The sequence below is a fragment of the Eurypyga helias genome, unplaced genomic scaffold (genome assembly GCF_000690775.1).
Source record: "Eurypyga helias isolate BGI_N326 unplaced genomic scaffold, ASM69077v1 scaffold3996, whole genome shotgun sequence".
NCBI lineage: Eukaryota > Metazoa > Chordata > Aves > Eurypygiformes > Eurypygidae > Eurypyga > Eurypyga helias.
In genome coordinates this window covers 124578-146958 of record NW_010257114.1, presented here as the reverse complement: position 1 = coordinate 146958, position 22381 = coordinate 124578, and the positions used below count along the sequence as shown (strand labels likewise).

Sequence of the window (22381 nt, the reverse complement as noted above, 5' to 3'; positions counted from 1 at the left end):
AATCGCCTTATGATCCCTAATAGAATTCCACAGCAGAAAAACAAGGCTACTTTCAAATATAAAATTACTGAACGTGGAAACTATCACTAATCACGCACACACAGAAAAGGAAGATTGACTGTACAAACCCTCTGCAGTGCTGACGGTTGCATCAACCAATTTGCATTTTTCACTGCATTCTCCCTGTGACTTGTCACTGGAAGCCAAGTGACATTCCACACAGCTCCTGCGGGAAATAATACAGCGGCTCATCAATCTCTGCCTGTCACAAAGGAACAATATAAAAGCCAGTACGTATACATCTGCATTTTAAAAAGGAGCTAAACAAAAGGTCTTGTGCTATGGATACAGCAGTTCCCAGAAATATGATAGATGTTGCCACCAAAAAAACCCCCAACAACCAAAACAAAAAAACCCTACCTGAATAAAAGTATTGTGGGTAAGCTCGCCCTTGTCCTCTTTTCTCTCCCAGTTTCTTAGCTACCAGACAGAACCCCAGGCAATATTATTCATGTAGATCTATCAAAGACATGGGGTTGCTCACACATAATATCATTTCCAACAATAAATATCCTGAACTAAGCTCACACTAAATACCAGCTGAAGGAATGCCTATCAGATGAACAGTAGCTGAAATCAGCCTCAGAGATCAAGCTGGGGAACCTACTGTAAGACTTCCTTTGTTGAAAGTCTACTGAATAATGTATTAAAACACTATTAAGGTGTCTCTACAGATGTCTCTTGGATGTGATTACTTGTCTCAGGAATTACTTACTCAGATTCTAATTATACTAATGCAATTTATTGGAAAATTATTTGCTTTAATGGTGGAATGACAGAAATCTTATCTAAAAACAAAAGCCTAAACCAATTTCTTTATAAGTCTCTGAAAATCTTCCTAGAAATTGAGTGAGTATTTTAATAAATCCAGAGTTCACTCACGGAAAAAGGAAACAACAAACAGAATTTATATGTCAGAATTTTTGATGCAAAATGTATCTTGCTGATTCTTCACAAATAGCTTCAGCCAGGTTGAGGGGCTGAAACCCTGAGAAGCAGCCCAAAGGACTGACTGCTTAAAGAAAAGGAAAGAGAACTGCAACAACACCTTAAAAAAACTCAAAAAACTGGCCATCTCCTGTTGCACTGAGTTACATATATCCATGGGAATATGCTCAGGCTGCTGAGATTATCTTCATGGGATGGAGGTGACCTTATCACTCACTCTGGAGATGGTGAATAGTAAAAGCAAGCAGGTAATGGGATAGCCTCTATCTCATGGAGACAAATCCAGTGTTGTCGGTGGTTTTGTCATATTTGCCATGTTTCTCATACTACCCTTCTTTTTCTCAGCTGCCTAGCCATTAATCTCAATCCCCTCTGACCTGGTCTTTCAGCTCTCTTGGTTACCGTGCCCACGTATTCCAAATGTTTTCTCTCCTTTGGCTTTCCCTGCCCTGTGTTTCAGCAAGGGAAGTGACTGCGACAGAGAAAAAAGATCTAACACTGCATACAATACGCATGTTTAAATAGGGTAAGGCAACGCCCAACATGTAACTTTATATTTCTTATCCTCTGCCAAATTGGGCAGAGCAAAGCAGCAGCACTGTGCTTTGTGTTTAGAGAAGTTGCGTGTACAAGTTGTCTTTGCTCAAAGCTTTGAACAAACTGCATGTCTTGCGTTTATAGGTCCCATTTAGCACTAACATAAATGACAATTAAATCACATGCCACAGAATAGCTTCTCATCTCAGATCTAGTGTAGTCTGCAATGACAGGCATGAAAATACAGTGTCAGAGAGCTGGTATGGAAGAGAAATGGGCTTCAACTCTAAATAAGTAGACATGGCATTGTAATGAACAGTGAATGCAGCTTAGACTGACTCGGCGCTCAGCAAGCAAAACAAGGGTCACTAATAACATGTATTCGGTGAAGCCTAATTCAGCTTCTAGCTTAAATTTCTACTGAAGCCTGCGGGTTCTGGACTGACTTTAGCCCTGCAAGAGCTCATGTGATACAAGCATAAGCATGGGTGTACGTAGACTGGTCAGCTTTATGTCACACATATTTTTGGTTGCTTTTCCTATCATGCTCTGTAGTATACACTACGCATCACAGCGGGAAAGTTACATAAATTTTGTATGCTCAGTGAACAGAGCGCACTTCACCATTTACAATCAATTTATCATTGACTTATACATGACATACAGCTACCCACTGATTTCATCCCCAGACTATGACCTAGTTTATCATAGTTGGGCCTCTTCAATTCAGCCAAGTTTAACTGAATTTGGACTATGAAATTGCACAGGTGTGAAGCTTGAGCAGACAGCGTGACCTGATTAATTTATATGCATGAGAACAGTAATACAAATGCCAAATTCTTCTGTGAGTCATTTTTGCTGTAGGAACTATGCTGGGATGTACTGTGGACTGGAAGGAGGCTCAACTGTTCTTGTCAGATGTTATCATGTAAGGCCACCATTCTGATTAGTTGTACAGCCAGGGCCAGCAGTGGAAGGGTGATGTTTTACTTGTGCTGCTTAAATTGTTTTCCTTGAAGTTCTTATGTACAAGAGTAATGCTGATAAATGGTTGATGTACGAGTTACGACTACCCCCTCAAAGGGCTAAGCAGCTCTTGGATTCTAGTCTGTAAATCCAATTTACAATAGCAGCAGTAAGCACACTGCTGAGGCAGTGTAGGGAGTAGATACCTGGACGATACAAACACCAGAGACATAAAACCAGCACATTACCGCCTGGAACTGCAAGGGTCACCACAGAGAGGGCATTTTTCACACGTTAGGCCTGAAGCCCCCGGGTGGGTGCAAGCACACGACCCACAGATGCATTCGCCTCTCCCACTGCACAGGGTCCCATCCTCAGCAGCGCAGGCGCTGGTGTCAGTTGTGCAATTACAGTATTCACCAGTCCATCCGCTGTGGCACGCGCATTCCCCACAATCACAGTCACCGTTGCCTGGAAAAACATTCATTATACTTCAGTCAGTCTCTTAATAAGAATCTGAAGGATGGCCTTTAAAATCATTCTCTTTGATAGCAGGTATTTTCCCCTCTCCAACTCTTCTCACTCTTAAAGGTCTTTCTTCCTCCCCGAGAATTTTCAGTTTTAAGCCAGAGGATCAAATTTTTGCTTAGACTGGCTCTAAGCCAGTGCAGCTCCATTCTCTTCACTGGACTTCTCCGCACAGATCTTATCTCCTGACAGAGCGCAACCCATCGGGCAAATCCTTTTTCATTTATAGTAGCATAATTTCAGCCTATCTAATCAGCACAATCGCATGGCTGGTTCCTGCCAGTTTGATGCTATTTCCATTGTTTCAATAGAACCACTTCCGATTTGTAACTGTATAGCCCAGGAAAAGAATTATAAACACAAGTTCTCAAGTCCTGATTGTATCTTACTAAGATAAACCAAGAATCATTGAGGTTTCTGGCCTAAAACTATGAAAATATCAGACTTACCCTAAAAGTGATTAATTAATTAAGATTGCTGTGCTTTGATAATTATGTCAGAGTGAAACTAACTGGCTAACACCGATGTATGTCACTAAACTTCCTTGGAGCTACAATCACCTGCAGCTGCTGAAAGTCTGACCCAGGGTGATGGTAGCCAATAAGCTCCAGCAAAGCCATGCCAATTTAGACTGGCTGTGGAGTGGTTCAAGGTGTCTCATTTTAAAATTTGAAAACATGGTTAAAAATTGTTCCTTGTTTCAAGTCTAAAGTTCATTCAGAAATAGTAAATTACACGTGACACAGAACCGACTGTGACTGAATAGATGATGAAAACATAGATTCACAAGCTCACAGCTAAGAGCGAGACAGTAACTCTCAAATGCAGACACTAAAAGCAGCATCAGGGGGCCATACCTCCACACTGGAGCCCTCTGTGCCTCACGCAGGAGAAGTCGTCGCATTCACAGCGTGGGCCGTACACCGTCCCGTACGGGGAGGGGTGGCAGACGCACTGCCCGCAGTAGCAGTCACCCCTCCCGCTGCAGGAGCTCTGCCCTGCCGACCCCTTGCAGGAGCTGGTGCCGAGGGAGCTCTCGTCGCATTCGCAGTGCGGCCCCACGTAGCCTGGGCTGCAGACGCACACCCCGCACTCCAACGAGCCCTTCCCTTGGTTGCATTTCGGGCTGTTCTTCTCGACCTTTGCCTGACAGTTACAGCTGCACTGGGGATGAATTTCCATTTCCAGCGTGTCACTGAGCCCCACTGGTTTTATCACGATATGCCTTCTATTTTTTTCACACGAGGAGAGACTTAGTGTCATGTTGAAAGAGACCTGGAAGAGAAAAAGGTGGCTGGCTGTTCAGAGCGGCAGGTCGCAGAGTACTCTGGAAGCATGTGCAGAGGACAGAACAAGATACAGATACCACCTGCCTTTTGTTGTAACTTGTTTGGAGGAAGATTATTTGGTAAAGGCAAATTCTCTACCTTGCTGTCCTAAATTCTCTGGAATTCACGTCGTTTGAGAATTTGTTCTTTACTTACTGTGTCTCCCACTTTCACATGAGAGCATTTCCTCTGATGTGGAGAAAGGGTCCCATTGTTACAGATGGCCGTGAAAGAGAGATTGAGCCCTTCTGTGTCTCCCAAGACCTCCAGCTCCACCTCGGACCTCAGCGCCTTAAAGCAAAAACGCAGGAGATGAAAGGAGCAATAACACTGCCAAGCACTGCTAATGCTCCACGTCTGTGTAACGCTGATTATAACTTACCCCAACCAAGACGGGAGTAAATTTGTGGGTTTAGCACTTTATTTACACACTTCTCTATTGCAAGAAAAATGGAGAACAAGCAAAACAAAGGAAGTGCCAACAGAACCGGCTTTCAGTGGAAGCAATGGTGGTATCAGTTTAATATCCGTTATCACGGTGCTTATTTCCTGCCCTTGCAGGAGAAGAAATTCAGTCTTTTATTAAATCGTCTTTCATTACTAAGTGCTCTGCTGACTGATACAGTTTTTCCTTTAGTTCTGTTCTTACCAAGGAACGGATTTGTGTCCCTGATTGCATTGCTAGCGCTGGGCTTTTCCTGATTAACCAGCCTATGTCAATATTGCTCCCCATTTATCTCTGCCGGTAGACTCAAACCTCACAATCACTCTCACAGCAGGGCAGACTCGAGCTCAGGTCTGTCTCAGTGCGGGGCCTTCATGGCTGCGAGGTTCCCAGGGCCAGAGCCAGAGTCGAGTCCCATGGTGAGCTCCCGCAGTCGGAGAGCTCGCCATTTGCCTTTCTTCTCCTGACAGAAATTCCTGCTTGGTAAGCTGTCGGTGCTATTTCAGGTTGTATTCAACAATGTATTCACTTCTTAAATCAATTTGTTCAATCCAACTTTCATTTCTTAAGTAAAAAACTTACTTCCTGAACTCTCCCACACCCAGGTTTTTATATTTAAGTCTTTAAAATACTTTATAGCAACGCTGATTACATAATTTAGCCTTAATCCAAAGCCTATAGCAGACCATGGGGAAATTCCCTATTATTTCATCAGACTGTGGATACAGTAAATGGAAATTTTTCAAAAAGTACCTCAGCAATTGATGAGCTGAAGTCTCACTGACTTGGCGTTGTGCTCTTGTGAGCATAATTGCTTTACAATATACCCCCCTGAACTTCAATCAGAGCATGAGGAGCTCACTGACCTCACCGCAGTGAGTCATTCTAGTAAAGGCATCAGAATGACTCACTGGAGTAAAGGTCTGGTAGGATAAAACAAACTAAAAGTAGGATAGGTATAAACCTGCATAGCAAACAACTCCCTGTCCTTTGTACATGTCCTAGATTCCTTGGAAATTCACCTTAGGGTTGTGTTCGGTGGGATTTTCCTAATGCCTTTTCACTTGGAAAACCTTGTCAGTAAACCAAAGCACTTCTTCAATAAAGGACAGCAACACGCTGTGCAAGACGCATTCACATAATACCCGGAGCTCTTTCCAGCACTCAGCCAGAGCGGTAAAACCGCGCACTGGGCACCAGGTTGGCGACCTTGGTAGCTCTGGATGCGTCCAAATCTCCCTTCACGTTTGTTTTAGAGTTAGGTGCTTGTGTTGCTATTGAAGCAACAACATTCTTAGGAAGTAACCTGTTAGCAGTAGCTGGGGTCTCACAAAAGGACCAAATACAGCAAATTTCTACATAAAACTGTGAATTATAGTACGTGGTAGTGTTACAGGAAACATCACCAAATAGTCTCTCTCCCACCAGCTGCAAAACTACGAGGCTCAAATGGAGTGCAACCATGAGAGAAAATCAAATGCTGCTGAACACCAAGTTGTAGCACTTGGAATGCCGGTGCCTGCACTGGGTCATTCTGAACATGCCCTGCTGTTGTGAGAGGTCAAAATACGCACCTTACACCACTGCATGGGTGCCTAAACTGTGACAAACTCCAGTTCCTCAGATCTTAATATCTGTGAGCACTTCTAATGGTGTTTTAAATCTACTAAGCTGCCTGGCTGTAGTTCAGGGACAAATAGCAGAGAGTTTAGTGAGCTTTAAGCCATTCCCAGAGAAACATTCGTGGTTTAAAAAAATTTCTGAATGGAACAGCAGACAAAGCAGTGTTACAAACTTGTGCCCTTGCGTTACTTGTCCTGTTTTAATGTATCATTTATTTGGTCTTATTTTCCTGTAAGTGAAAAGGGAACAAAACACTAAACGATAATAATTTTTAAAAAGGTGTATTTTTTGTCTGAAATTTAAAAATCCTGGAATAACTTGAATCAAACAGCCCGATATCTGTCACAATGCAATTTAGCCTACAGCTCTGCAATACCAAGTTTTGCAGAGTTCAGCATCAAACAAACCAGGCAGAAGTATGCTTGCAGAATAAAATGAATCATACTTGGAAAGAACATGAGAACTCCTTGTAACAAATATTTTGACAGCTCAGACTTTCTTAACTTGCTTACTTCCTCTCTGAAGCTTTTAGATAGCAACACATGGTGACTGGTATTAGCAAACCTTGTGTTTGTACAGCAAGCAAAGGCTCAAAAGCACTTTAAAAGCGTCAAAAGATTTAGCCTAACTCTACTCTTGGGTGGAAAATAGCTATTTATTCTTTTTTTGTGGGTAAAGAAAATGAGACACCAGGCACTGAATTACACTGCTGAGAGTATCTTGAGAGGGTTGTAACACAAATGGAATTAGATACTCTGTTTTCCATGTGATTTTTAACCATGATTTCCCCCTTCCCAGTCCAAAAAAATTCACATCTTCACTTAGTTCAAATAAGGTGGTTTTCAGTGTTTCCTGCTTGCAAGATTTTCAATCATGAAACAATAAAATCATTAACCTTCAAGGTTAAGTGTAATAAAATGGGCTCAGGGAAATTTTGAGTGTGACATGTTGCTACTTGTACGCTTTGTACATCTTGAAATGTACGTGGGATTTTAAGAACCTATGAGCACCTCTGGTGCGTGGTCCAGACATGCCGTACCTGAATGAGGACACGAGTCATGGCCCGAAGGCAGGAGCACCCTTCCTGCAGCCGCCTACCTGCTGCTAGGGGAGGGGAGCGAGCACTGAGCTCAGAGTTTTTTTTAACCCGGGACCAGACTGAATAACTCAAGAGCTGCACTGGGGTCACCGCTGACAGCTGTGGGAGATGATCTGCTTGGCATGCAGCAGCTAAGAAGTCAACAGTGTTCTGGGCATCATGAGCAAGGACACTGAAAACAAGACAGAAGTTATCATTTTGCCTCTGTATCAACCTTAGTGTGCCCTGGCGTGTGCACTGCAAGCTCTTCTGGTCTCCACATATCAGGAAGGACTCATTGGAGTCAGAGAGGGTAAAGAGAAGGTTAGCTAAAGTCACCAAGGAGATGGAGAGACTTAAAAGGCTGGGATTGTCCAATTTGGAAAGAAGTTTGTGGGGGTGGAAGGTGTCTCGGTGATAAATTATGAAGTCATGAAGATAAGGTGAATGCAGAGCTGTTATTCACCTAACCTTGCAACACCAGAACTAAGGTGCACTCAGTGAAACTTCAAAGCACAGGGAGTAGTTTAAAATGGGAAAAAGAAAAATGTATCTCAATACAGTGCAACTCAACTCCTTTTTGCCACAGGAGGCAATAGAGACTGAAAATATCAGCAAGTTCGAAAAGAAGAGCAGAAAAAAAAGTATCATAGACAATAGGCAACCGTAAGGGGAAGACAAGGATAAACTCTCCACATTACCAGTGTTCCAGCAAGGCAGAAGATGCCAGGACACGGCAATTAGAGGAAGACTGCAAGAATGTTGGAGGGGGACTTTTTCAAGGGCCTGTAGTGACAGGACAAGGGGTAATGGGTTTAAACTGAAAGTGGTGAGATTTAGATTAGATACCAGGAAGAAGTTCTTCCCGGAGAGGGTGATGAGGCACTGGAACAGGTTGCCCAGAGAAGCTGTGGATGCCCCATCCCTGGAAGTGTTCAAGGCCAGGCTGGATGAGGCTTTGAGCAACCTGGTCTAGTGGAAGGTGTCCCTGCCCATGGCAGGGGGGTTGGAACTGGATGGGCTTTAAGGGCCCTTCCAGCCCAAACTGTTCTGTGATTCTGTGATTGCAGCCAACTGGTAGAGGAGGTTTCTAATAAAAAAGGACTGAGATGGAAGAGAGAAATCTATGATATATCAGCATATACGTAGATTAATGTATCTGTGTAAAGACATGTAAAACTGTATAAAAACATTCCACTGTCAAAAGACAATTAGGTAACCAGGGTGAATTTTACAGACAAAGCTCTGAAAAGCAGTGCTGTTTCTGTTCCTGTCGTCTTTGCAGTATTTCTTGGTACTAGCTAAACAACCCCTTCAAGTCTCAGTATTATCTAAACAAACCCATTTCATCTCCTGTGTCTATTTTTTAAAAACCTCAAAACAGCCTCACAGGGGCAGCATCAAATTGCTAAAGCAGAGAAGAGCACTGAGCACAGGATAGGGCTTTTTTCCCCCCAGATATTCCTGCAGAGCAATTGTACCTCTGCTCTGGTGACAGCTGCAGATGGGGAGAGAGTTGAGTCCCTCTCAGGTATTGAACTGGGAGACATGAATACCTGTATTAAGAAGGCTTAAGAGTAGGTGTGAAATACAGGACTATGAAGGCAACAAGATGGATGAGACACTGATGTGAATTTATCATTCCAGCAGAACTAAGGAATGACAGAAGGTTATAGGAATCTTGTTTCTGTGCTCACTTAATCCTCAGAGTAAGCAAAACTTTTCCTGTTAAGGTCAGCATCTAAGCGTAAAAAACATGTTCTTGTAATTAGTCAGAAAAAGAATCTAAGACACTTGCTTTTACGAAACTGCAATCTAATTTTGAAAATTATACATGCAAGAACATCTTACCTGATATGCAGCAATGATCAACTGGAGAATATTTCCAGAATCCTTCTGCAGTCGTCCAACAGTAGCTCCAGGAATAAGCTTTGCATAGTTCTGAAAATGAGAAAAATTTTATAAAATAAAAGCATATTCTAAAAAATATAGAGCATAAGACTAGGTAACAAGGTAGGTGATGAGGAGCTACCGTCTGGAAAAGAAGGAAACATTTGGGAGCCAACCAAAATAAATAATGGTGACTTTTTCAAGGACCCTTGAAGATTCAATGACACACATCCTACTGAAAAAGTCCTACGGAGAAGTGCTAGTTGCACAGAAAACGAATGGGACATATATTGCTAAATCACTTCTGTGTGCTTGGAAGTTTGACATCATAGTATTTTTCAGCTATAACTTCTCCAGTTTAGAAGGATGATATATTCTACTAACAGTCGTGCTTTTCTCTAATAAAAATAACCAAAACCAGGTTCACCTCTCTACTGTAGCTGTACTATTTGAGAGTCTAGGACCCTACGTTCAGTAAGAGCAGTCACTTTTTTGTCTTGGCGAGCAATTGAGCATCTTGAATCCTGGTTAGGGAGGGCACTGAAATTAAAAAGTTTAAACTGCAGGCTACAAGAACTTTGAACAACTGCTCTTAAAAATCACTGCTGGTTTACGATTGATGTAGCACCCCACATGTATCCCAGTAACCTGTGGGTACGATTGATTGTATGTTGACTTTATGTTAATAATACAGTGCCAATTTAACAATCGATTTCTGTGATAAGCTTTCTTTACTTTTTACATTAAATGGCATTGTGACAGTAACGTGACATGTAACAGCTAGATTTTAAACATGATCAATTCAAATTTATCTTGCCTGATTGTTAACTGCATGCTCTCTTGCTTGTACCCATGCCTTTGAAAAAATAAGTGTGCATCATTAAAAACACACATTGCAACAGTAATTTTTTTCCTTGCAATTTATCATAACAATGCTGTTATTTTAATTTAAAAAAAAATCCAGAAAGCTATTAATAAATATGGATAACTTGATACCCTTATATCCCTCTTATATTTTACATCTCCAAAAGCCCTGTGATTACTTTATATATTATGTACAGAATACTTGCCATTCATTAGATTTCTAAAGTGCTATTGTAAATCAGTGGGATTAACTGCATTTTATGGTACAGCTGGTGACTTTGCATTCCTGACTCCTGTGATTAGTGCTCCTTCAAGGATTCTTAGACTATTGAAACTCTGCATTTTGTACACGTGGACCTTTTGGGAGATAATTATAAGAAAAGGTGATAAACCTGGAATTTAAAGTATAGCACCATTTAATCTGTGGTATGCAAAACAAACAGCAGGGATATACTGTTCTGAAGACTTTATCTTTCCTCTTTGAAAAAAAAAAAATCTGCATGGTGATATAAGGATGACGTTGTAAGTCCTGTCAGAGTGTGTATCCTCGGTCCATTGGTTAAACCCTGCCTTTTAGCACTTATTTCTGTTTAAATATTAACAGTGTGAGGCAGATGGATGCTTTTGGAGTGCTACTATCATAAAACTATCCAAAGGATGTAATGGAATTTACTCTTTCAGCAAATATTCATTAAAGGATTAATTGTCTTTTTATAGAGACACTCTGACTCATGCTAGTGAAATTTGACAATTATATATTTGAGTTCAGTGGGATTATGTGTAATTTAGCAATGCAAATGATAGAAGAATTTTCATCATAAATAGTGTCATGCCAAATTTATAAAAATAATTTGAAATTCCATATAAGTGCAGAGACTGGAGTATTTTTAGTTCCATTTTCAGCAGTGAAATATAGTTTTAAAAACCCAATTTTCAGGCTGTATTTTCCTGTGATATACAAAGAAATTATTTGTCCAAAAAAGAGCAACTTCTGTTTCAAAAGAATTGTGCCTAGTCAGGAGTAAAGAGTGAGTCTTTTCACTCATCTAAGTTTTAATACATTTGTAAAGAATTCTTCCTGAAATCAAATAATAACAAAATAGTAACAATTACTTCATGAAACATTAAAGACTGCTGTTTTCTTTTATACCTAAACAGGATTTACACATTTTGTCGAAATATCATTATTATCACAATATTCACAGATGCTTTTTGACTGAAAAGATTTTATAGAATAAAAACATTCCCTGCAGCTTTGGTAAGACTCAGAGAGAGTAATGATGCAAAATTACTGATCATTACTCAGAGAGTAATGATGCAAAAAGTTAAACATATATGAATATCTTTTAAATGACCTTTTTTGAGGGGAAAAATATATTCCTGTTCATAAATAACATCAAATTATCAGGGCTCAACATAAGGAACTTCCTTCCCTCTCTTGCATTTAATTTGGAGTGGCCTTATAAATATTTCCACATGACTGCTTTTAAAGTTTATGTGGTCAGGGAGAGCATCAGACCTAAACCTTCCCCTTTTTTCAGACTGCTGTGTAGTTGCTGTTTCGTTTCATGGAAGAATCAAACTAAAACCTGCTATGTCACAAGCATGCACATTCTGTGCTTGTGCAATCCATAATAGTTGTGTGTTAGATAATAATATACAGACATGTAAGTGGATAAACTGAAAATTCAGTTGAATAGGATCAAGAATATTAAATGACTTAATTATTTGGTCTAAATTGTTGGGGATAAGACAGGGCTAGAAATATAAAATATGTATTTGGCAGTCTGAACTTAAGACTTAAGTCTGTTGGAATCTATCAGGTTTATTTAAAGAGGTGCTCTCTAAGTCCTCACAGTCATTTTAATGTACATTTGTCTCTAAGAATTGAATTATAGATAGCAATGGTCAGTTTTGGGACCTGATATAATAAGTTTGAGAGTTCAAGTAGATTTGAGATGAGATATTTGGGGACAGGCTTTCCACCACAAAGGATAATGTAGTTTGGGAGGGTTTTCTGCAGAAGGCTGAAGAATCTCCATCACAGAGATCTTTAAAAAGAAGTAAGACATCAAGACAAGAGTGGTTGGTGCCCAAGTGCCAGTTTAGGGTCCTCTCCCAGCTCTTCCAGGCTACCTGAGCAGTGGCCTTAACACAATAACTCTCATTGTCTTGCTTTGTTCTTTTTGCATCCTTAAGCATGGATACCTGCTTATTTATATTACAAATTTGAATCATGCAGATGAAAACATGACGCTACTGTCCTGTTATATATATTTTTCTACACTATACTGTAGTGTGGAAGAACTGCAGTAAGGCTTATATATGATTTTTGTACTCGCTTTGACCGATTTTCCACTACAGGACAGAAAGCAGACCACAACAGCTATAGCTATCCAAATAACTGACAGAAAGCAGTATTGAAGACATGGAAGTGGCAGACAGAATATATTGAATGGGATTACTATCTACCCTACAAGACTGAACATAGTTGCACCTTTTTTCCTAATAAAGAGAGTAATAAGAACAAACCATTGCCCAGTTGGGTAACACTGGCTTGCATTTCTTGTGAGCTATACGTCTTTGTTTAGTGTTCCCAGTGGACAAAGGGTGCCACTCGATAGCTTCCATACTGGTATAACACAGACACAGGGATACTGAAATAGAAACCCCCCGATAACAGCACTGTTGGCCAACTCTGAGGGTGACCACCAGCAACTTCCAAGGGAAAATATAATGCCATCAGTAAGAGAAAAGTCTCTTTGGACACAATAAGGCTCTGTAAATCAAAGAGATACCTCCAAACTACCTCCTAGAACAGCCCTTATTCATGCAGCTTTTATTAAAATCAGGGAAAAGCTTTCACTTGCCATTAGTTGGGCTCCCATTAAGAAACTGTTGAGCAATAATGAGATTTACTAAAAGTTTTCTAATGTACAAATTTTAATTAACCTATGCTATGACTATAGAATCTCACTGCACCTGTAAGTGATTGACTTCTATTCTAAGTTTTCATAACCCTCTCTCCTGGCTCCTATTTTCCATGACATGACTCCATAGTGCAGGAAATTACTCCATAGAACAGCACCCTGCAAATTCTAATGTCAAAAATTCCTGTAACAAAGTGTTTTTCCTCAGTGAACATGAAGAATGATTCTATGAGGGAAGAGAACCTTGTCCATCATGTTTTGTATTTTTAATCTTGTTAGTACTTTCCTATTTCTCTGATGGGAAGGAGACACAGAAAAAAAGACAAATTAATAGTCTCAGGTCAGCTGAAAAAAAATAGAGTTAAACATGAAGACAAATGTATTTTTCAGAATATACTAAGAACAGGCTCAATGGTCCTCTAGCATATAAAATAGAGAAGGCTAATCATAATGATTACACTGAATAGTTTAGCAGTGCTTAGTTTGACAATCCTTGACTTAAAAAATTAGTGTGATTCAACATGAAATCCAATTTAGAAGTTAACTAAAAACATCAATATCAATACATGAGGAAGCACTTCCTAAGTAAAAGAGTCTTTCTCTGATACATAATTTCTTAGCTATTTTATGACATAATTATCTTACAGAATTCAGTCCTTAGTTCTAGAACTACTGTATCAGCTGTGAGAGAGGGTGAACCTTAAAACAAATACTGGAGAACTGAACATTTTAGTTTGCTCACCTCATATATGTGAACTTGCTCATTCGTTACAGCAAAAATTAATAAAACATTGTTTTGCACTAGTTTGTCAATTAATTGTCCAATTGTGGGATACTCCTGCAAACAAACAGAAGAGAGCCACATCAATCTATTTTTCATGTGCGTCCAGTTGCTAATTATCTCCCATGAAACACATGGTCAAATGATCATAATTAATACTGTGTTGTCTGTATAGTATAAACTGTAATTAGGCTCTACATGTATACAAAATAAAGGACAGTATACATAATTTCCTTGCCTTATTTTTAAGGAAACCTCTCTGAGAACAGTATAGTGCTGACCTCCATAGTGGGACACTTGGCTCAGTAGCATCTGTGAGAGAGATATACATAATCCAGAGAATAGCGCTGTGCCAGAGCACCTGGGTATTTGTCCTGCACTGAACACTGTGGTGTATACCTACAGCGGTTTTCAACACTGAACCTTAAGCTGATAAATTCTCCTGCGTGAACCATGCCCTACAAATTCCTGAACTCCTCCTAAATTCACACCCTTGCATAGAACATGACTGATGCAAATTTTGTGTTCCCTGAGGAAGGAAATACTAGTCAGTCCTGTTCCATGTGTTTTTTCAGGTTAGCAGGAGTAAGATTTGTGCTTTCTTTATTCCCAGCTATAGTCTATCATAACTCCATACAAACACACTGTTCTTTTTTTACTAAAATGTGCAATTACAAATAAAATACATGACAGTAAATATCTGGATTCCCCAACTCCTACACGTTTCAATGATGAAGATGAGCTTTCATGTACTTTCTAAGTTGCTTGTGGTAAATTTCCAAAATGCAAGAGTTGTATAGAATTCAAAGCAAATTACCAGAACAGTTGACATGGAATATTCATCATTGTGGTCCAAATGACAGTTCCCATCATTAGGAATAACAATCCCTGCCAGTTTACTGTCCATCCCAAAATGGGAATCAGCATCACTCACAAACACCAGCAAATGTAGAGAATCATTCCTCCATCCAATTTTTTCCTGTAATTTAAAACACATTAGTTTAGCAGGCTGTATTGCACTTGCAATATAGAAAAGCAGCAAAAGATTTGGAGAACAACAGTTCAAAATAAATGAAGGGAATGATTTTAAAGGGAATGTCAAAAAGATTATAACACCTCTTTTAAGAGATGATGTTCATTCCAATGTCTTTGGCTCACATTTTGTCTCCCTACTCCTGTGTTTAATAACATGGACTGGCCATCTTCATGTCAATCTGCCTACTACTCTAAACACTCTTTTTTCTTTGACTATTTTTGATTAACTATCAAGGACTCTGTAATCACACAGTTCCCTTTTTTTTTTTATTTATCCCTGGCAATTAAGAAGAAACACCAAAATATTGCAATATGCATGTTTAACTTGATACAGCCAAAAGTATTTTCACACAAATATAATGAGGCTCTTGGACTGCATTAAAAAATCTTGAAAAATAATGACCTGCTTTGTTGAAATATAACTATATAATACTAGAAGTGGTAATATACAAAATAATTAATATTATACCTAGAAATTTCAATTACCTTGCAAACAGCTGCCTGCATAATTGCATCGAATCCTCCCTCTGGAGTGTCTATATTAGCAGAGATTCGCTGTCTTTTCACAATTTCATTGAATTTTTCAGCATCATTTGTTAGTGGCAAAACATGTTTGTATCCGAAGGTGGGTAAGCACTCGTATGGCACACTTCTACAAGATAAGTGAGACAGCTTATGTATAACGCAGAGTGAAAAATCACTGCAGTGGCTACTTTGCAGGCCTGTCCGGATTGGTTTTTGGTCATGTATCTCTGTGTCTGAGATCGACGTAGTGAAAAACGTACCCAGGTAGGTGGGCAATGCAAACAGGTCTGCACAAAGCCTGGGAAATGCCTCCTGGGTCGGAGTCATTCTGCCAGTTATCAATGCGCAGTCCTTGCCGTCCTTCCTGCTGTGCCCTGTTTCCATACTCAGGAGCACTTCAGGATCTGTAGTCCCTCAATGACATTGAGAGAGCACCACCAAGCTGCTGCAGCCCTGCTTCAGGTTGCAGAGCACAACTTCTCCTCCACGTAGGTTAAGAAAGGGTTAGGGCAGCCAAGATTTGGGGGATGCTACTAGCCCTTAGGGTAAAAAGAAACCAAAACCAAAACACCAAAACCAAAAAACCCCAGGAAAACAATATTGATGGGTAAATGAAACTGCTATTCTGTGTTGAGTTTGATTTTGCACCTCCTTCGTATAGCCATGTCATTATATATATATATATGTATATTCCAGCAGATTAAAGAAAAATATGTAATTCTTCTGCATAATTTTTTGTTAACCCATTAAGCACATTTGTAAGTAGCAGCAAAAGCTAAAAAGCAGAATCATACCCAGATTCCTCTCTCCAAATAACATAAGACTCAGCAGAATAATGATCAGAGTGCAAAACTAAAAGAAACAAATCTTGTTTCCCAAACTGACTCATTTACAGCTCAAAGAGGACAAAGGTTCCAGTGAGGTTGCTGAATTGAATTTTATCCTAAAGATTAATATTATGACTTAATGTTGGCATGCAAACAGATGTAGGTATTTTCCCTGTCTACCTGCAAGGGTTGTTTATTTCTGCAGCTGTGGTTTTTATAAATGGTGAAACTGGTTTTTCAACAAAAGATCCGAACCCCAGTCTGAAGTTGCTTGTCAGTTTTGACATTTCTTTGGAAAGAGTTGAACCCAGTTCTTTGATTGTATTCAGATCATCATCCATGGAGGCTGAAAGATCCATGAGGTAATAGAGATCAATTGGATAATCTTCAGTTTGGCGAACCTTGATCTGTATTGTTTCTTCATGCCCTGTGAAGGTCATGGGAAAATGGGTACATATTAGCACTACACAGAAGTTACGAGCAACGCCAATTTCTTCATGAACTTATATATACAGTGAAAATTATCTGGTATTTTACATATCCAGTCGAATTAATGAAATAGCTTCAAAAATTCTCTGTCAACAGCCCAAAAGGGGTCTGAAAAATTAAAAGCCGTTCTAGTGGTTCTTCAGTAAAGCCGTAAGCATAGATTTACAACTGATCGCTATAATTTGAAAAAATATGAGAACATCACTTCAGCAGTAGGCAGCTTTAGAAAAATTTAGATACGAAGCTAATTAAAACTAAAGGTAGGGTTTATGGGACATACCACACACCTTAGAAATTTAAAGAAAATCAGGTTTTATTCTCATTTTACAACACTATGGTATGACCTAACTAGGTGTCTCTCATGGTTCTTTATTCTAAATCTAAAGACCCCTAAGTAGGTCTGGAGTGTTTCCACATGTGTCACTGGTACCTTGTAAATCCTCAAAGCAAGACTTTCATGCTGCCTCTGAGACGCTGTTTGCCAGACCTGTGGGGGAGAGGCACAGGAGCAGAACTGGGGAGGTGCGGGGGATTTCCATTCTCTCACTGCCACCTCTATGGCAAGAGAATAGAAGCACTAAAAAATTATATCGTTACTTTTATGAGGTACCCAGCACTGAAAGCATTTTGAACTCTCATGAACCTAGTTTTCATCTGATGAGTCAACAGACAATTTTGGACTCGACACAGGGGTTTTATCTTTATTCTATCAAGATTTTTTTAGACCATTCAGCCTGAGAAACTTCAGTATATCACACTGGCTGAAAAAAAAAAAAAAGTCCCACGTCTATGAACTGACTTACCTGGTCGCAGCTTGAGAGTCAATTTTTGAGGAGAAATCTGTGTGACATCAGAATTGTTCTTCTGAGTCACTACAGTTAGGGGCTTGTTTCTGTGAATTTCTACTTCTGAAATGGGAAATTCAATCAAATTCAACTGGCATCCTTTTGACAAAAGGTTTTCTAGGGTGTCACACCTCCCATGAATTCCGGACGAGTCTGTGTAATTCTAAAGCAAACAGGAGAAAGAATGGATGAGTTCAATGTATTTACTGACCAGCCACCAGCACCTGGCTGACAAAAGGTCAATCCAATGCAGGGAACAGAAACAAAGGTGCGAGTTGGTGCAAACTAATGCAGAAAGAGATCTAGGTGGCACAGAAATCTAAATTTGCCCTTCATGGATCATGTCACACAGGTGTATAATTAATGTAACTTACACCGATTTGGTGTCCTGGGAGAAACTACTCTATTGTTGGGGAATGGGAATTGTGCTACTCGCTGCATTCAGCTTCTCACAGTACTGGGAAAGATAACACAAAGGCCCTGTGAGCCCCTGTTTTTTTCTATTCTAGTATAATGCTATAAATCCATCAATTTTTCCTAAACAGTTTTGAACTGCCGGTGGAACATCATCATTTAGTAACAGAAGAGATCTTGTAGATAATAAACTCCTACAAACTGTGTGACAAACTGACGGTGGGGTATCCAGTGTTCACTGTTTATTTTGACCTATCCTTTCTCCTCAACACTCATTTAACATGTTCACTGAAGCAGGTAGCAAGTCCCTGTTTACTCGGTCTGGTGCCCAAGAAGCACCACAGCCTCCCTCCCTCGCACCCCCAGCACCGGTGGGCTGATGGCATGCCCACCTCTGTCTGATTATGTTTGGCCCAGCGTCCTACTTGACCTTCTCCATCCAGAGGAAATCACAAGCCTGGCAATACCAGTTGGATCACTTGCAGTTTATTTTTGTCCCTCACTGCAAAGCGCTTGACACGTTTTCCTTTCCCGGACACCGCTGCCAGGTGGGTAGCTACTATCACCAGTAGCGGTGAAGTTAATGGTTAGTTTCATAAAGACGCTGCTGTGCCCTATTACCATTGCCTGGAGCTACTTCTAGAGTTTAGATCCTCAAAACCAGTCAGTTGCCTCCTGAACTGGAAACTGCCCTGGCCTGCATGACCTTTTGACCAAAACCTGGGCAATGCCCTGCAGAACTGGCATAGAAACAGTCAATTTCTGGTTGATGGTCATGGACCCATACCATATCCATACTTTGGGTAAGGAACCTGGGGTTCAGCCATTAAGCCACAGATACTCTCTGAATTCAGTCACTGAAAAGCTTTTCATCCAAAGCCAAACAAGTTTACTTTTAAGCCTATTAAACACAGAACTGTTACCCTTCTTTCCACCAAAATGTCACCTTCATGCCTCAAAATTATCTGGGATCCTACATACTGTGGTGGAAGCCGTGCTGAGACACCTGATGGGAACTGTGGTTTATTATTCTTGAGACCAAATCCGATGGTTTTGCTCAGGTAAAACTCTTGCCAACTGCTGCTTGAATACAATGCACATAAAAATCACGTAGCAATGTAAAACTTTCACAGGAAGATCCATATCACCTCCTTTAGTTACACACTTGGAGTTGCTGGCTTTTCAAAACACGCACGAAGAGGCAAAGTCATATTTCAGATACAACTACAGGGTGTGTTTTTATCCTACAGAAAACAGTGGTTTCTTTGGAGATACTTGTGTTTACTCTGACATTAAAGCTCCTATGCCTTTGACACTTTTGATGTGTTCTCTAGCAAACAAGTGAATGAGCCATTGAACAAAGAAAAAAAATCATGTTTACTACTCTGAAGTTTTTGATAGTTCCACTTTTTTTTTTCCCAATTAATAAATTGTGCTTCATTTTTGTTTTCTGAAAATACATGGCAGTAGTCAAAATTATGTGACCAAATTTCATTTTAAGAAAATCCTGGTTTGGTTGTTAAATATGAACACAAAAAACACTGCAAACCCACTAATGTGGGTGAGAATTTTTTCCCCCCAGGGTAACTTGGTTTGCGAACTGCTATATTATTTTACCAAAACTATTTTTTTAAAAAGTGCTGTTTGGTCTTTGTCAGCTACTTCATAAAGCAGAATGTTAGTCCCATCATAGGTATCACTTTGCTATTCAAAAAAGCAATAAATACTTCTTAATAGAAAAGGTATAAATCAAAAACTATCACAAAAAATACTTATTTTCTTTCTCTAATATTTCTGGCAAGTTTTTATTTGTGATAGCTGACTATCTTGGTAACATTAATGAACTAAGACCTAGAATATTAACTGTGAGGTAGGGAGATATTATTTAGCATCATTTGCAGGTGAAAGCAGAGAAGACTTTTAAATAAGCAGAGATAAGTGACTTGTGTGAGGTTACACAGAAAATCTGCAACAGATATATAGGAAACAAATCCAGGTGGGTTTTTTTCTAAATTTTAGCCAAAACACTTGCACCTCTATCAGATTAATTATAAAACTGACACAATCATCATACTTAAAATCAATCATAGATTAATCATGAGTATATGCAAACTGACTGGAACACCTCCTGTTTACACTGTCTGCCTTAACGTGTAATATATAAGATACAGTCTGGTCTCTGACTTGATGTCTGGTGCTTCGTCTTCGGCACTGTGGGTGAGTCAGCCCTGAGGCTGATGACCTGAGCCCCTCTTTTATTTCTGCCTGAGATGAGGGAGGTTGTTTGGAGTTTTTTTTAAATTAAAAAAACAAACAAAAAAACCAACCAACAAACCCCCCCACACACACACAAAAAAACCCAACACACACAAAACCACAAACCAACACAACAACAATGAATAGTAGGCCATAAAGTCTAGATTGAATTCCACTTTTGATCCCCAGGAAAGCTTCACTAAGCACTGCATGCATTACCAAACCATGGGCTGACCTAATCAAGTCAATACTTCATCAATCAGAGCTACTACAAACACTTCAAAAGTCTTACTTTGAAAATTCTTTTATCTATAACTCTACCTCTTGAAAACACCAAGCGCAGTGTGGTCCAGAAAGCAAACAATCTTCACAAGTTACTGCTCTTTCCTGAGAACAGGTCCCTAAATTGAAATCCAAGAAAATAAATTGAATGATTAAACACATCTTTAAGAGTTTTTTTATGAAGAATCTTGCTATTTAGAGAATGTGGGAGGTGAAAAATGCAAACATTTAGCCATATTTAGGACTACTGATAAAATTACTTCATAAAGGTTTTTTCTATTGGTAGAAGATTAACCCTCTAATAAAAATGAAAACCCTACAATTGCTGGCAATTAACATACCTGCTTTTGCATGCTTCATGGCATTCACTGAGAACATCAGTTCTTTTCTCCAGTGCACCTGATAAGGTGTTACATGTGTTTCTGGTACGATGCAGGTAAGACAGTGCCAGCATAACCAGGGGTATTAAAAGAACAGATTTATGTTCACTCTATACACTTTGCTTCACCCATGTCTGTGGATACTCGATACGATTTTAATTTATTGTGCAAGTACCAGTGAAACACTCAGTCGCATGCAGAGTATTAAGTTTCTCAGGCAATAAAACAGTGATTAGTATAAGGAAAATAGCTCAAATGCCCATCTCTTTCATCCATGTTGCACTACGTAATGACCACATAAATCTTAGATGAATTTGCAGGGTAGCCCTACAGCAGTCTGTCAAAAGAAAAAAGTCATTAAACAGAAAGGAATCATTAAATACGGAAGACAGAAAGGTACTTCGTATCAACTTCAACCAAGAAATGGTGCAAAAACGGTTTTGAAATGGATCTCCCTACCCCTGATACTTACCTTGCACCCAGTTATTTCTTTGCAGAAATAGGAAACAGAGGCAAAGCAATTCAATCCCCATTCGTTTTCAGTGCTGGCTGCGTGACAAAAAAATGGTGTGTTAATTATCGTCCGCGTAAAGGTAGAATGTCGTAAAAATCATACATTCCCAGAGGGTATGTTTTCAGATGTCACCTACACCGGACTGCGAGGAAACTTCAACCCCACCAGGGCAGACCATGAATAAAAGTGAAAACAAGGGCTACCTGCGCAGGTAAAGGGGACAGGCTGTGCATAAAGTAAACGTGAACATGGTTATCACTTCCTTGTTTTCCCGGACTCCTTATAAGGTATAAGGGGAAAATTCATTCAGGTGAAGATTTCTGTCAATCCCAGTCACTCTGGGTCCTAGAGCAACCCAGCCAAGGGAGCTGGTTTTTGTGTGTACAGCAACTCTTAAAAGGCTCCTCTAAAATAACGCCTTTAATCGTTCCCTGAGGGAATGCGTGAGGCAGAGAAGTAGTAGGATTGCCAAGCGAGTATACCTGGAGAGATGTAAAAATCCCATTTTTTCAGATTTCCTGATGTGGAGGTAAACTTGTAAAGGCAACTGTGAAGAAAAAAAAAAACAACCACAAACCCAAACAGTAATCACTTGGGAGAATTGAGGACCTGGCTGCAGTAATTCAAGATTTTAACAACATTGCAAACTGAAATGCTGCAGTTGGGGAATTTGTTTAATATGCAAAAGAAGGAATAACTGCATTCTCAGTGCTGCAACCAACTTGGAAAAAAATAAAATCCTGTGAGTTTTAAGTCCTTGTAATAACTGGCCAAATACTCCACAGCACTGGTACGACAATATAACACGTTATTGCTATCACTTTTTTTCCCCTCAC

At 39.7% G+C, this 22381-nt stretch overlaps 1 protein-coding gene across 2 annotated transcripts in view; it reads right to left on the bottom strand.

The window, feature by feature from the left end:
* ITGB6 (integrin, beta 6) overlaps positions 1-22094 on the bottom strand; it is a 30500-nt gene extending 8406 nt beyond the window's left edge. Inside the window, exons 1-13 of one of the 2 annotated variants that reach the window (XM_010153886.1) lie at positions 22028-22094; positions 21504-21580; positions 20691-20770; positions 17658-17862; positions 16546-16792; positions 15500-15665; positions 14796-14957; positions 13940-14035; positions 9365-9454; positions 4524-4658; positions 3897-4314; positions 2760-2982; positions 129-226 (exon numbers count right to left, since the gene is read on the bottom strand). In XM_010153886.1, coding sequence (XP_010152188.1) covers positions 129-226; positions 2760-2982; positions 3897-4314; positions 4524-4658; positions 9365-9454; positions 13940-14035; positions 14796-14957; positions 15500-15665; positions 16546-16792; positions 17658-17862; positions 20691-20770; positions 21504-21564 — 1981 coding nt within the window. In that variant the 5' untranslated portion in view covers positions 21565-21580; positions 22028-22094. Of the gene's footprint in view, positions 1-128; positions 227-2759; positions 2983-3896; positions 4315-4523; positions 4659-9364; positions 9455-13939; positions 14036-14795; positions 14958-15499; positions 15666-16545; positions 16793-17657; positions 17863-20690; positions 20771-21503; positions 21691-22027 lie in introns of those variants that run through there. The other variant, XM_010153885.1, reaches the window with a different exon arrangement.
* Positions 22095-22381: the final 287 nt, after the last annotated feature.